The sequence below is a fragment of the Chiloscyllium plagiosum genome, unplaced genomic scaffold, assembly GCF_037043375.1.
Source record: "Chiloscyllium plagiosum isolate Xiang-an unplaced genomic scaffold, Cpla_swu_hap1 HiC_scaffold_29, whole genome shotgun sequence".
NCBI lineage: Eukaryota > Metazoa > Chordata > Chondrichthyes > Orectolobiformes > Hemiscylliidae > Chiloscyllium > Chiloscyllium plagiosum.
Genome location: NW_028270167.1, coordinates 12932144 through 12948627, shown reverse-complemented (window position 1 = coordinate 12948627; position 16484 = coordinate 12932144). Strand labels below are relative to the sequence as shown.

The following is a 16484-nucleotide window of genomic DNA, read 5'->3' as shown; positions in this document are numbered from 1 at the left end:
TAAGACCATAAGACTATACATAATAGGAACAGGATAAAGGTATTCAGCCTCCTGAGCCTGCTCTGCCATTCAATAGGTTCATGGCTGATCTGACATTTCTCATGTCCATTTTCTGCATTTTTCCCATAACCCTTGATACCCCGACTGATCAAGAATCTATCTATCTCAGCCTCAAATGTACACAAGGACTCTGCCCCCCTCAGCTGTCTGTGGCAAGGAGTTTCAAAGATTGACAACACTCTAAAGGGAAGAAATTCCTCTTCATCTCAATCCTAAATTGGCGCCCCTTTATTCTGAGACTATGTCCTCTGGTCCTAGGCTGTCCCATTGCGGGAAACATCCTCTCAGCATTTACCCTGTCAAGCCTTGCAAATGCCATTGTAATCAATACGAAACGACATAGCTATTCATGGCCTTAGTTGGATTGTCTGAAATTCGGGTTAGATTATTGCTTCCTAAAATTCTGCAGCTGTTCATTATTATTGTTTGAAGTTTGTTGGAAATTGTTGCATGCAGTTAAGTGAATTGATTTCTGTTGTTTTGACCAAACTCAACTTAGAATCACTTAAGACTGAGTTTTAAATTGAAACAAAAGGTGTGTGCATCAGGGGAGATGTAAAAACCTCAAACCTATAGAAGTCTCAAACCCACACGTATCTGGATTTAATGGAGGCTGAAAGACAAACAGACAGCCAATGTGTTCTCAGGAGGTGTCTGGCCATTTATATATTACAATAAGGCTGGTAAAAGTCACACTTAAACTTCACTTACTTAATTTCACTTCAAAGCCCATAACCTTTCCCACCGAGAAGGAGGTGAATGGGAGCGGACTCATCTGCAAGACCCCCTACAAACCACACATCATTCTGACTTGGAACTGCATTGTTGTTCCTTTACTGCTGCTGGGTCAAAATCCTGGATTTTAAAAAGTCATTCACAGGATGAGAGTCTTGCAGGCTAAGCAGCATTTATTGCCAGTCCCTAGTTAACCAGAAGGCAGTTATGAGTCGACCATATCACAAGGGTCTGGAGTCATATATAAGTAAGAATTGCAGTTTCCTTCCTTATAGGATGTTAGTTAACCAGATTGGTTTTTCTGACAATTGATTCGTGGTCATCATCCAGATATTTATTATATTCAAATCCCACCACCTGCCATGGCAGGATTCAAACCTGGCTCTCTGGAGTGACAGTCCAGTGACAATACCACTAGACCATTGCCTCCCCCTTCCTAAACTTCCTGATAACACTGTTTGTACTGGACAACACTACCACCAACTCCACCCCACCCCACCACTGCTCCCCTGCCCCCACCAAAAATCTCTACCTCCTCCCATGGACTTCAACCAGGCTGATCATCATTGCTTTCTCAAGGGCAATCAGGGATGGGCAATTAGTATTGGCTGCCCTTGCAATGCCACATCCCATGAACGATTAATAAAAATATTGCCACATGCAAGCCTGGAAACAACTGGCAGATTGTGCAGGGATAGTGGGAACTTTGTCAGGGAAGAGGTATTTTCAGTGTGCTTACCAAGCTGGGAGCAGCAGGAGTACCTCCCCCAAACTACCTGCTTCCCTGGAATTGGACGTATTCCCTCCATACAAATATTCTCCCTCAACTGGGAAATCAGCAGCTTCCTGGATTCCAGATTGATCCCACCCTGAGATCATACTCTCCTTTGTACTCACATTTGTAGCTTTAGGAAAGGTTAGAAAAAAGTAGGCCATCTTGGGTGCTTGAAGATAATGACCAATTATTCTCTGACTCCCTGAAGTAATTAAAATAGTCCAGGACACCTCTCACTCTGATTATTACAATAGGGCATTGATTGACAGAAATATTCTCCAACTTCATGGGAGATAACAGATTTACAAGATTGTTTGTATACAATGGCTGGGAAGAGATTTGATAAAAGTTTTCAAAATTATGAGTGGGCTGTATAGAGTGGAGTTGAAGAGGTTGTTCCAGCATGCAAAAGGGAAAAGAACAGGAGGGTGTAGGTTTAAATTGATGTGCAAATGAAGGAAGAGTGAAATAAGAAAAGGTTTCTCACACAGTAAGCAGTTAGGGCATTAAGATAAGGGTTGGTTAGCTCAGGTTAGTTTGTAATGTCGAGTGATGTGAACAGCGTGGGTTCAATTGCTGCACTGGCTGGGGTTTCCTTGAAGGAATATCGTTCTCATACTCCCCCCTTGGCTGAGGTTGGTGACTCTCAGGTTAAATCATTGGTATTGCAGAGAGTAGGACTGTGGGGACTACTTTTTCAGAATATGGAATGCATTGTCTGGAAATGTGGTGGAGGCAGTTTCAATTACAGCATTCAAAAAACATTGGAAGATTATTTGTAGATAAACTTGTGGGGGGCACGGTGGCACAGTGGTTAGCACTGCTGCCTCACAGCACCAGAGACCTGGGTTCAGTTCCCACCTCAGGCGACTGTCTGTGTGAAGTTTGCACATTCTACCCGTGTCTGCGTGGGTTTCCTCCGGGTGTGCCGGTTTCCTCCCACAGGTTAGGTGAATTGGCCATGCTAAATTGCCTGTCGTGTTAGGGGCAGGGGTAAATGTAGGGGAATGGGTCTGGGTGGGTTGCGCGTCGGTGTGGACCTGTTGGGCCGAAAGGCCTGTTTCCACACTGTAAAAGTAATCTAATCTAATAATGTCTATAAATATTGGGATAAGCCAGGAAATTGGCATGAGGAAATGGAACCACTTCAGGTGAGATGGACCGAATGGCCTTATTCTGTGGCTGTCCCTTGCCTATGTGGAGGTGCCGGTGTTGGACTGGGATGGACAAAATTAAAATCACACAACACCAGGTATTATAAAACTGTAGGTCTACAACTTTAACTGTATCAAACATGGCGTTCGCACACATTCTCTCCAGCTTCAGCACACAACGGCGCATGTGCACACACCGCCGCCAGGACTAATCGGCCGTGTCGATTTCCGCCCCTGCTGTTGATCGCCTGGGTGGGCCCCGTACACCGGCAGGAAGCAGGCTAAGATGGCGGCAGCAGAGGTGGCTGATGGCGACGATTCACTGTACCCGATCGCAGTTTTAATAGACGAACTGCGGAATGAAGACGTGCAGGTACGCGGGCAAGGCGATGGGGAGCGTGGATGGAATTGAAGGGAATGTTTATCTGTTCCCGCGTTTGGCTGGGGGCGGCCTTGTAACAGGGGCCGGGAATGTTAACATCTCACTGTCGGCCCTGAACCGTGATTAAGCAACGTTTGCAAAAGGGTGAATTGTCAAATCGCGAAGTGCTGCAATTAATAAATTTATGTTAAATGCTCAGAGCATATTTAGAAGATTATGAGCAGAGGACAAATCAATAGCACAAAATAGGTGGCAGCCAAGGCCTGCAATGCTAAAATGGCTGTCTCCTTTCTACGAAGTTGAATCCTTTAAGGAAAGATATTAATTAGCAAGTACTAAATTTATTTAGTCGATAAAAGCTGTTCTCACTCGATGCAAATCGTTTGCTTTTGATCTGAGTGAACGTTTGCTCTATTTTGTACTATTTAGTATTTTTCTTCTGCAGAAGCACTTTTTCTGAAGCAAATGTGAATTTACTTGGCAGTTCATTTTGAAGGTGACCAAGTTGGCCATGGCCTGTTCTTATTTGCCTTAAAGGTGGTGATGAAGAGAAGCAGGAGGCTGGAAGAACGCAGCAAGTCAGGCTGCATCAAAAGGTGGAGAAATCAATGTGCTGGGTGTAACCCTTTTTGACTTCTCCACCTCCTGATGCTGCTTGGCTTGCTGTGTTCTTTCACCCTCCTGCCTGTCTACTTTGGATTCCAGTGTCTGCAATTTTTTTTTGTCTCTTAAAGGTGGTAATGGGCTGACTTCTTAAACCACAGGTAGTGGTTTAATCAACCATCATACCTTGTCCTGAACAAGGGTTACACCTGAAATGTTGACTTCTCCACGTCCTGATGGCTGGCTTGCTGTGTGCTTCCAGCCACCTGCTTGTCTCCATCATATCTTATTAACTAGTTTGGAGAGGTATAGAATCAATGGTGGAGACTGGAGTTATGTATGATTTCTATGAAGAAAAAAAAAGGTAAATTTCCACAAACTGGGGTAGGGTTTCATGGCAATCCAGAGTTTTTTGAGTTACATTTCTTGATGTCACAAGGAATTAAGGGCTACGGGGAGAATGCAGACAAGTGGAGTTGAAATGCCCATCAGCCATGATCGAATGGCGGAGTGGACTCGATGGGCCGAATGGCCTTACTTCCACTCCTATGTCTTATGGTCTTATTTCATTTTTGAAATGATGAAATTTGAGCTCTAGTTCCCTGGTATATTGGTGTAGGACTCAGGGTTATTAATCCAATAATATAAGAAAAGTATTTTCAATTTTTTAAAAACTGTGTCTAACCACCTTGAATTTTTGACATTTTAGAATCAGCAAGTTCTTCATCCCATCTTTTCTGTGCTGATTCTTTAGCTATGCAATTTATTTTCTTTTCAAATATTTCTCCAGTTTGCCTTTAAAACTTTATTATTGAATCTGTATCCACTACACCTTTAGGCAGGCCATTTCAATTTATTGCAATTTATAATGTCAGAAAACAGTTGAGATTCACCTGTGGTTATTTTGTCAATCTTTTTATTTCTGCTGCTGTCACTAGAACTACTTTGTCCTTATTTACTGGGATAAATCTTCCAATGGTTTTAGACACCTTTCAACTCTATATGATTAGCCCAAATTTATAATTGTTTTATTGAATCAGTGTTCTGCAGCAGTGGAAACAAGACTCTTCATTCCAACTTGTCCAGTTTTCCAACTTACTGACCAGGTATCTTAAATTAATCTAATCCCATTTGCCAGCATTTGGCCCATAGTCCTCTAAGCCTTTCCTGTTCATGCGCCCATCTAGATTCATTTTAAATGTTGTGATTGTACCCACCACCACTGCCTAGCAACTTTTTTTTTCTGTACACGCAGCACCCTCTGCGTGAAAACATTGGCCCGTGGGTCCCTTTTAAATCCCCCTCCTTGATTATTCACTCAATCCATGCTCATGATTTTGTAAACCTCAATAAGGTCACCCCTCAGTCTCTCATGCTCCAGGAAAAAGCGCCAGTCTATTCAGCCTCTCCCTGTAGCTCAAACCCTCCAACTCAGGCAACATACTTGTAAATCTATTCTTCACCCATTCAAGTTTGACAATATCTTTCTTGTAGCAGGGAGACCAGAGTTAAATACAGTATTCCAAAAGTGGCCAAATCGATGTCCTGTACAGCCATAACATGACATCCCAGTTCGTATATTTAACACATTGACCAGTAAAGCTAAGTGTACGAAATGCTGCCCTCACTACCCTGTCAACCTGTGACTCCACCTTTAAGGTATTATGAGCCTGCAACCCAAGGTCTTTTTGTTCAGCAAAGCTCCCTAGGACCTTACCATCAAGTGTATAAGTCCTGCCCTGGTTTGCCTTACCAAAACGCAAACCTCACATTTATCTAAATTAAACCACTCTGCCACAACGGTGGCCCATCTGATCAAGGTCCCGTTTTATTCTGAGATGATCTTCTTCATTGTCCATTACACCACCAATTTTGGTGTCATCTTCAAAATTACTAACCATTCTTCTTATATTTGCATCCAAATAATATTATATAAATTACACAAAACAGTGGACCTCGCACCAAAAGGTTATGTCTCTGTTTTGGCCAAGAAAGTTGATGGGACTATTCAACAATGGGCTCACTTGTCATGTGATGTAGTGGTCCATGAATGAAGGGTTTGAATCCCACCATGACAAGTGTTGAAATTTGATTTCAGCAAAATGAAATTTAATCTGAAATTAAAAGCTTGCCTAATGGTGACTTAATAACCATTGATTGATGTAACAACTCATCTGGTTCACTAATGTACTTTAGGGAAGAGAGTCTGGCTTACCTGGTCTGGCTTACATTTGACACCAGTGTGGTTGACCCTTAACTGCTGTCCAAACTGACCTAACAAGCCACTCTGTTTTTAAAAAAAAAAAGCGCCTCATGATGGGCACTAATGCTGGCCTAGCCAGTGATCTCCACGTCCATGAATGAAAGCTAACCACAACACTGTCCTCACCTGAAACATGTGAAGTTTCTGGTAGGCATACTAGATAGTGATAAAGAGCAAGAATCCTGTCTGATATTTTTCTCTTTCAAAACCCCCAGAATTCTCCTCCAATTATTTAGCAAAATTTAGATAAGTCTGCATAGATCAAAGCCTATGCAGCTGCAATTTCGTTTATATGCTAAAAGGGCTTCATGGGACTGTTCTCGAACAAAAGATTGACTTGGAGCATGGAATAGTATTAGTGATTTCTGAGAAGATATAGAACAGTATAGCACAGGAATAGACCTTTTGGCCCGCCATGTCTGCATTGACCATGATGGCATTCTAAACTAATCCCATCTGTCTGCATGTGGTCTGTATCACTGAATCAAAGAAGGACCTGTTAGTACTTGAATGTTTGGCCAAAAAAGTATGTTTGATTGTCACAGAGGAAAGCAGGGAGATTTCACGGCAGAGGTTTAGGGATGTGATCTCAGCGCGTATCCTTTCTAAAAAAATTGTTATTGAATTTAAATTCCATCATTTGCCATGGGATTCAAACTTGGCACCCAAGGACATTAACTGGGTCTCTGGATTAAGTGTGCAGCAGTAATGTCCACAAAACTGTTGCTTCCTCCATTTGCTGACAATACAAAAGTAGGTGGGAGGTCATATTGTAATCAGGATTAAGGAATATAAATAAGTGAATGAGAGGGCAAAAACTGTGTTCTTCTGCATGCAATACACAAAGTTAGCATGCTAATGCAGCATGTAGTTAAGGCCATTGGAATTTTGACCTTTATTACTGAAGGATTGGAAAATAGGGAAGTCTTGTTACAACTGTACAGGTGTGGATGATGTTGCACTTGGAATCTAAGTACAGTTTTGGTGTCTGTATGGGCATGCCTACTTGGAACTGCTGCAGTCCCCATCCTATAGATTGACCCACAATATATTTAATTCCAGGATTTTAACCCAGTGACAGTGAAGGAACTTTGATATATTTCCAAGTCATGATGGTGAGTGGCTTGGAGGGCGACTTGCAGGTGGTTGTGTTTCATATGTCTACTGCCTTGTTGTTTGAAATGGAATTGGCCTTGAGTGTGGAAGGTGTTGTCTTAGGATCTTTGAATTTCTGCATTTATCCCATGTGGATTCCAACAGCTTCCTCATTTACCCCCCCAACATTATCCTAGTCCCAAGCCTCCAACTTGGCTCTGCCCTCTGGACCCGTCCATCACTGCTCCCTCTGACCTACACCTTCACTCTCACATTCATCCACATGTCGCTTTCGCAGCTACCTCCTCCCAACCCCATCCTGTTCCATTTATCTCTCAGCCCCGACTTATAGCCTCATTCCTGATGAAGGGCTTATGCCTGAAATGTTGATTTCCTCTACTCCTCGGATGTTGCCTGACCGGCTGTGCTTTTCCAGCATCACACTCTCTGATCTGTTTGTGTTGTACATCTGACTTTCCAGGATCAAAACTTGCATTTATAGTAAAACTTCCCAAAATCCTTAACGGCATTATTAATCAACATTTGACAATGAGCCATTATAGGAGACAGGGCAGGTGATCAAAAGTTTAGGCAGAATGGTAGGTTGTAAGATCGTCTGAAGAGATTGGAGAGAAAAGTGGACAGGTTTAGGTTATAAATGCTTAAGCTTGTAGCCAAAGTGGCTGAAAGCATGGTTACCCCTCGTATCGGACTTATCGTCAGGAATAGCCAAGATTCCACAATTGGAGAAATATAGAGTGCTGTAGCCAGGGAAAGGCCATGCAAGTATTTGAAAATGAATATTGAGAATTTTGATATTGAGACATGGCTGAATTGGTACAACCAGTGTCTGTCAACAATGCAAGAATGGATTGATTTGCTTCCAGTTAAATCTGGGCAGCAGAGCTTTGGATGAATACAGGTCTAGGATGAAATATGGGAGACCAGCCATAAGAATTTTACAAGAGTCAAGTCTAGGGGTAATGAAGGTATCAGGTTTCAAACACATGAGTGGGGCAAGTGGAGTTGCAAAATATTAATAAAGTAATGGAGTGGGCGTATAGCTGAAAGCCCCTGTTTTGCTCAGGCAGAATAACTAAATTAAAAATGATTGACTCTGACTCTGGTTCAGATACATGCCTGGGACAGAATCAAACAGAGTTTGAGGTAATGATCTAAGGCATTGACTCCATGTTTTGCAATATTTTGTTGGAGGATATTTCTGCTCATCTTATACTGGGTATCGAATCAAAATGTCCTACAAATCAGAGGCAGGAGCAGTTCATGAAAAGTTGTGATGTAGAAGCTGGATGATGCCACAGTGAGACAGCATGTGGATGTGAACTGAAGCCTGGAGAAGTGATTCCCTGACATACAATTGTATGTAAAAGAATAAACCAGGCATGGCAATATCACTCAGCTGAACATTTTTTAGAGGGAGGACTTATAAAAAGATAGTTTGGTCAACCATGTTAAAGGCTGCTGGCAGATTTAGAAAGACGAGCAGGGGCAGTTTATCACCTGTGGAATTCACTGCCACAGATTGCAGTGAGGCTAGGATGTTAAATATCTTCAAGGCAGAGATTGATAAATTCTTAATCTTGCAAGGAATTAAGGGATACAGGGATTGTGATGGGCGTTGAAATGCCCATCAGCCATGACTGAATGGCAGAGTGGACTCGATGGGCTGAATGGCCTTACTTCCACTCCTGTTTCTTATGGTCTTATCACAGGTTGTAAGTTTGCTCGCTGAGCTGGTAGATTTGTTCTCAGGCGTTTCCTCACCGTGCTAGGTAACCTCATCAGTTGATGTTACCTAGCATGGTGACGAAACATCTGAGAACAAATCTACAAGCTCAGCGAGCAAACTTACAACCGAAGCTACAAATCTTCTCCAAAATAGCAAACAGTTTATCACAGTTGCATGCAATGTCATTGGTGTCTTTCACTATTGCCACTCCCATTGTGGCAGACATCTGATTAGAGGCAACCAGACATGAAATTTTAGGTACAGTTTGTTCATGCACCTTGGTAAGGAAAGGGAGATTGGAAGTGGCTGGGTTTTTTATTCATGAGATGGGTGCAGTACCTGTCATGTGGGAGCTACCTATAATATTAGTTAGCTTAGGCCTCTGAAGTGAAATTGGATGACTTTCGAACAGCTGATGGGACTTTGACATTTTACCTTTGATTTTCGCGTGCAAATGTCTAGTGTCAGTGATCAAAGTAAACTGTCACAAATGAAAACAACATCAGAATTGTTAACAAGTTGTAGTTGTCAGTAGTTTGAAATTCTAAAGCAATCTTTATCACTGGAGGAATCTGTGAATCAACATCATGAGCAAAGTATCACTTGTCAACTGCACAGAGAATTAATTCTGTCTTAAAAGGCTACACCTGAAATTTATATGGTCTGCATGTGTACTACATAATGTTAGGGTTCTTGTGGTGCAGTGAGGTGTTCCTATCCATGAGCCAGGAGACTCAGATTCAAGTCTCACTTGCTCCAGAGATGGGTATAACATCTCTGAACTAGAAAACATGTGGTACTATAATAGCATAAACTCAACTTGGTCATGTTTTTTAAAACAGCATCAGATTTTTTTTTGTCTAGCATATCTGTATTCAAAGAAAATTTAGTTGATCTTTAACCTTGCCTTGGTATTTTGGTTCCAATATTGGTCTCTGTTCAAATTAAAAATAACTGTAATCCATTTAACTTACACCCGATTCAGTTGTTAGTTTATGCACTTTTGTTGCTTCAGATTTTTACATAATCCTATTGTAAGGAGCATTTGATAGAGGCTATTGCTGAGAATGTATATAGGATATAAGTATGCAGGGAAAGAGTTAAGTTCTGAGTTTTGTGAAACGAGGTTCAGCTAAGCGTGACTCAGATCAAATAAGAGCTTACAGTTAACAATGGGGTGCTGGAGGCAAGGGTAATGGGTTAACAAGGTGGAAAGCATTCATTATGTAGAGCCATTTAACAAAATAAGGTAGCATTCAGTATGTAACGTCAATAAACCAGATGAGAAGTATTCATTAAATGAAGCCAGTTATTCGTTGTGTAACGCAAATAGCTTAATCTTTATTATTGATATTCCCTGATTGTAACGGTCACCCAATTAATATGTATGTTGCCTTATCTGGATGCGGCACGGTGGCACAGTGGTTAGCACTGCTGCCTCACAGCGCTAGAGACCCGGGTTCAACTCCCACCTCAGGCGACTCTCTGTGTGGAGTTTGCACGTTCTCCCCGTGTCTGCATGGGTTTCCTCCGGGTGCTCCGGTTTCCTCCCACAATCCAAAAATGTGCAGGTTAGGTGAATTGGCCATGCTAAATTGCCCGTAGTGTTAGGTGAAGGAGTAAACGTAGGAGTATGGGTCTGGGTGGTATACGCTTCGGCGGGTCGGTGTGGACTTGTTGGGCCGAAGGGCCTGTTTCCACACCAAGTATTCTAACCTAATCTAAAAAAGACAGGGCAAAAGAGAAAAGTGATTAAAATGCAGCTTGTGGGTTGGAAAGCCTTGACAGGAACATTGACACCAACACCCAATGGCGCAAGTGAGTTTATCCAGCGAGAACCTCACGACCAAAGTTCCCTCTTAGGCCTTTTGACACTTTCCTCTTTATGGAGCAAACTGATGTCAATGCAGTAGTTGCTCCAAGCACCCGTGGGAAGTCGGGTTGGTGAGGAAGAAAGCAGCCCTGGTTCACACTCCTCAGTCAATAAAAAATGCACAAGTTTCAGTATTCCAAAACAGAGATTACACCCACATTCTAATTTTTTTGTCAATAGTCATAGAGTGATAGAGATGTACATCACAGAAACAGACCCTTCGGTCCAACCCATCCATGCCGACCAGATATCCCAACCCAATCTAGTCCCACCTGCCAGCACCTGGCCCATATCCCTCCAAACCTTTCCTATTCATATACCCATCCAGATGCCTTTGTTGCAATTGTACCAGCCTCCACCACATCCTCTGGCAGCTCATTCCACACATGTACCACCCTCTGTGTGAAAAAGTTGCCCGTTAGGTATCTTTTATATCTTTCCCCTCTCACCCTAAACCTATGCCCTCTAGTTCTGGATTCCCCAACCCCAGGGAAAAGACTTTGTCTATTTATCCTATCCATGCCCCTCATAATTTTGTAAACCTCTATAAGGTTACCCTTTAGCCTCCGACGCTCCAGGGAAAACAGACCCAGCCTGTTCAGCCTCTCCCTATAGCTCAAATGCTCCAACCCTGGCAACATCCTTGTGAATCTTTTCTGAACCCTTTCAAGTTTCACAACATCTTTCTGATAGGAAGGAGATCCCCTAACGACACTGCCAGTTCACTTTCAACAGCACTGCTTTCACAGCCTCAGTCTTGCATCATTCTTTTTCTTGACTGATTTGTAATTACACAAAATAAAAATAAAGAATAGGCATGCATTTTTATCCATTCTGTTCACTGCTTCTCTGGGCTGCTTAGGCAACTTAGTTGAGAATTCTCTTAAACTTTGTTTGAAAAACATTCTTGACTTCTTTTAAGATACATCCGATGCCACATCACTCTAGCCCTCCATTCCCCTGGACAATCTACTGCTGCCAGCCATGGTCACCAACAGGAATAGCTGTTGGAATGAAATGGAATAAGTACTTAAAATCTCAAAATATTATTAAAGCCAAAGAATTGCAAAATGCTTATTAGAAAGATATAATTTTTCTGGCTTTAACTTGCATGGAACAGTGTAAAAGGCTAGATTAGAATGAAGAATTTGAACCCATAAGTGGCAGGGAGCTTTCCTGATGACACTGGCAGTCAGATGGAGACAAAGTGGCAAAGCAACCATTTAATTTTTGATCTCCCCAGTGTTGATGAGCAAGCACCCTAAGCAATGAAAAGAATGTGTTCTGTAGGAGGAAATCATATTCCCTTCTGAGGCTGTTGCTCAAGATTGAGGAAGACTTTCTTCCAGTCTGGGAGTTGAAAATTCTGAAGTGACGAAGTACTCTAATGCTGGTTCCACAAATCCTACTGCAGGTGTTGTTAGAAGAGATGGGTGTGTGGATCTCTTGGGTATTTGCTTACTCCTGCTGCTTGCGCTTTGCCTACACCCAGGCCTGATGGAGATTGTCAAGGTGGTTGATGTCTTTATGTATGACTCCACTCAACAAGATTCTTGAGCCAGTGAGGATATTGCATATTTTTCAGGGATCCTTTGAGGGTATCCATGAAGCACATTTTTTTTTTTGCTGTCTTGTAAGTGCTTATAACAACAAAGCTCTGAGCCGAGAGCTTGTTTTGGAAATCATATGCCAGGCATGGAGGTGTTGTGGTCTGCTGATTGTAACTAGCACTTTGTTCTGGTTGCCCTGTTACAGGAAGGACATTTGTGGGCTGGAGAGAGTTCAGAAGAGATTTGCCAGGGTGTTGCCAGGAGTGGAAGGTTTGAGTTGTGTGGAAAGGCTGGATAGGTTATGATTTTTCTCACTGGAGCATAGGTGATTGAAGGGTGACCTTCTATAGAGAATTATAAAATCATGAGGGGCGTAAATAAGGTGATTGGGAGGTGTCTTTGCCCGAGGGTAGGGGATTTCAATGCGAGGGGGCATACGTTTGAGGTAAGAGGAGAAACCTTTTTTAAAATCTGAGGGACAGTTTTTTCATTTGCAATGGTTTGTGTGTGGGATGAATGTCCAGAGGATGTAGTTGGTGAGGGTATAGTTCCAACATTTAAAAGAGATTTGGATATTTGCGTGAATAGGAAAGGTTTGGAGGGCAAAACGCAGGCAGTAGAAGACTGGTTTAGTTTGGGGTTATGGATGGCATGGACTGGTTGAGCTGAAAATGTGTTGCTGGAAAAGCGCAGCAGGTCAGGCAGCATCCAGGGAACAGGAGAATCGACGTTTCGTGCATAAGCCCTTCAGGAATGAGGAAAGTTTGTCCAGCAGGCTAAGATAAAAGGTAGGGAGAAGGGACTTGGGGGAGGGGCGTCAGAAATGCGATAGGTGGAAAGAGGTCAAGGTGAGGGTGATAGGTCAGACTGGGGTGGGGGGCGGAGAGTCAGGAAGAACCGTTGAACCAAACGGTCTGTTTCTGTGCTGTTTGAATCTACGACAATGTTGACTTGAGAGAGGAGACTGTTATCAGAGAGTCAGTTCTCCAATGGATTTGTAGAGGTGCCAGTGGTGAGTTTTCTCCTAGATACTTGACGTGTCTGTCATACTTGTCCACGTTTCAAATGTACAGTACAGAAGGACAAGTAACAGCACTGCCTTGCAGAGAGATCTTGATGCCTGGCTTGAAACATTTGGCATCCTATAATCTTCTCAGATGGCCAAAGTCTGTGCAGGCACCATGGAGACAGTGCTAAGTTTCCTTATCTACGACTGCACTTTTGTGACTATATTGCTATATCATTAACTATTATGTTCTCAACACATGTTATGATTTGATGAATGTCACCAGCATTTTCTATTTTTGTACCAAACAGAGCTTTGTTTTTGAATGTCACTAAAAACCTGGACTTGACATATTTGGCCAGTTTTTAAACTGCATTTGAGGTCTTTGACATGAACAGTGCACAATGTGTACATGGTCCAGTGTTCCTGCCTAATGTACCCTGAAATAGAAATACACACACCTGCATCTTATTGGAAAGCTGCTTCTGGTAGGACTGGTTCTAATATAAATGGCTATTAAATCTGGCAAATAGCCTTACATTGCAGATTTGCAATCTCATTCATACTGACTGTTGAACTTTGTGCCAAGCAGTGGTCATACTTCAGTCATTTTGACAGCATTTAGGCTGCTTTAGCTATACTGGAAGAATATTGATGTAACTCCCTGATGCTGACCTCTGAAGATAATTTTTTAAAATGTATTTTTATTGAAAAAGACTTTTTAATGTTACAGCAAATACAAAACAATATAATTCAAAACAATACAAAGCATGAACGCTAATAAATGTAAAAGCCTCAACCCGCCCTCATGTACAAACCTATAAATATGTATGGAAAATGATATATTAAAAAAACTCTTATTTAACTAAATAAATAATAACCAACAACAAACTAATAAATAGTAATAACTCAGCTCAGCCAAACAAAACAAACACACTCAAATATCGTGAGCATTCGGTTTCACATATTCATATGTTCGCAGATCCCTCTTTCAGGATATTGGACTCTTACAGCACAATCACTACGGCTATATAAAAGCCTTTATTAGTGTCATAGACAAATCTGTGTCCAGATATTCCAAAAAGGTATTCTGCCATGTCTTGTAGAAATTCTCAGTCTTGTGGTTTACCATGCTTGTGAGAAAATCCAAGGGGATATACTCCATAACAATCTTCGGCCAACTCGACAGCCCGGAGGATGTTTGGCTACCTACCCTAACAAATATTCTTTCTTGTGCAGAAAGTGAGGATATTGAAAAGTTGGGTTTTTTTTAATGCGCAGCTACATGGAACACTGGGCAGGCCAAGAAGAGGAGCGATTGGGTCTATCTCCACGCTTACACCCAAAATCCCCTCCATTGCACGTGCCACAGCACTCTTTCTCCCCCCACGCCCCCCCCCCCCCCCTCCCCAATTGATGATATAAAAGTGCTGACAGGAAGTATACCTTTAGCATCATCATCTGTGTGTCAGATTTGTAGGGATCAGTCAAAAGTGTAGTCTTTTTCTGAATAAAATCCCTAACTTGAAAAAAAATGAGTGAGGTCCCTGTTTGTTAGCTAGTATTTCCAAGCTAACTAATCAAAGGACATCATTGTGTCTCCCTAAAATAAATCACTAATACAAGACATACCCCTACCTACCCAATGTTTGAATCCTGAATCTGTCATCCCTGGTTGAAAACCCGGCATACTTATTATAGGTTAAGAGAAGATGTTTTGCCAATATTGCTTTCCCTCTGCTAAATTGCCCTCCATGCTTTAACAGTACTGATAACTATTGGATTATGGCAATATTCCCTAACTGTGCTGATTTTGTCCAAAAACATCAAACTAGTAAGGGGGTACCCTGCCTGAAAGGTTTTCATATCTAACCATATTGAAAGAGGGTCCCCACAAGCCAAATAACTCATGTAAGATAAAAGCAAGCTTAGTTTTTAATGTCCAGGAGATCCACTCCCCCCCCCCAGTCTGAGAGGCAGTTGCAGATAAGGGGCTGCTTACAATGCCAAATAAAACAGCTGTACCTGCCGTTCAGTCTCCTGAACGTTTGCTTATTAGAAATCGGGGGAGCATCCATTTGGGTACAACAAACAGGAAAGAATATTTATCTTAATAAGCGCAATCTGATCTAACATTGAGACCGGAAGAGCATCCAATCTTTGAAGGTCTTGTTTGGTTTTGTCAAATGTTTTGAACAAAATTAGCTTTGAACAACCGATCAGGAACTGGAATGATGAATATGTCCAATACACACAACCCTCCCGTGACCATTTAAATGGGAATTGATATTCTCCCTCAAGACCTAGCACTTTTGTAAGACCACCCATAGGCATAGCCTCTGATTTTGCAAAATTAATCTTGTACCCCGAAAAGGTAGCAAACGTGCTGATGCATTGTATCAGGCAAGGCACTGAAACTGTTAGATTTGACAAAAAAATGTGGACATCGTCCACGTACAACAAAATCTTATGTAATTTTGACCCCACTTCTGGAGCCAATGGTTCAATCACCAATGTAAAAAGCAATGATGTAACGGGAACAGCCCTGTTGGTTGCCCCTAAAAATATTAAAATTGCTTGATCGTACCCCATTGGTGATGACGGCAGTGAGAGGGTCACTGTAGAGAACCTATACCCATCTTATAAAGGCTTTGCCCAAGCCAAACCACTTCAGAATATAAAAAAGGTATGGCCACTCAACTCGGTCAAATGCCTTCTCTGCATCTAGAGAGATCACCAATCCCTGTATTGACTGTTGTTGACATGCTTGAATTACATTAAGCAGCCTCTTAACATTATTGGAGGATCTGCAGCCCTTTTTTTTTGAAGCCCGTCTGGTCCTCTTTAACAATAGAAAATAACAGTCTCCAGACCCTTACAGTGGATTTTGAAGTCCATATTTAAGAGTGAAATGGCCCTGTCTGAAACACCAGTACTCCAGGACCTACCCTTTTTTTTAAAAAGTAAGCGAAATATGGCCCCTCTCCGAGATGGTGGGTGACAATCATGACTGTACGAGTCATTGAATATGTTGAGCATCAGGCCTGGCAATGTGCTTATAAATTCCTTAAAGAATTCGTTAGGAAGTACATCAGGACCATGAAGCTGCTTCACAGCCTCCTGCACGCCTTGCTGTGATAAGGGGGCTTTGAGAAAAGAATGTTATTCAGGGGTCATGCCTGGGAGCTCCAGATCCTTGAAAAAGGGCTCCGTCTTGGCCCACCCCTCTCCACTCTCA

The 16484-nt window shown here is 42.1% G+C and overlaps 1 protein-coding gene across 1 annotated transcript in view; it reads left to right on the top strand.

Annotated features, from left to right (window-relative positions):
• Positions 1–2977: 2977 nt before the first annotated feature.
• LOC122540646 (serine/threonine-protein phosphatase 2A 65 kDa regulatory subunit A beta isoform) overlaps positions 2978–16484 on the top strand; it is a 43625-nt gene continuing 30118 nt past the window's right edge. Inside the window, exon 1 of the mRNA XM_043676647.2 lies at positions 2978–3097. Coding sequence (XP_043532582.2) covers positions 3011–3097 — 87 coding nt within the window. The 5' untranslated portion in view covers positions 2978–3010. The remainder of the gene's footprint in view (positions 3098–16484) is intronic.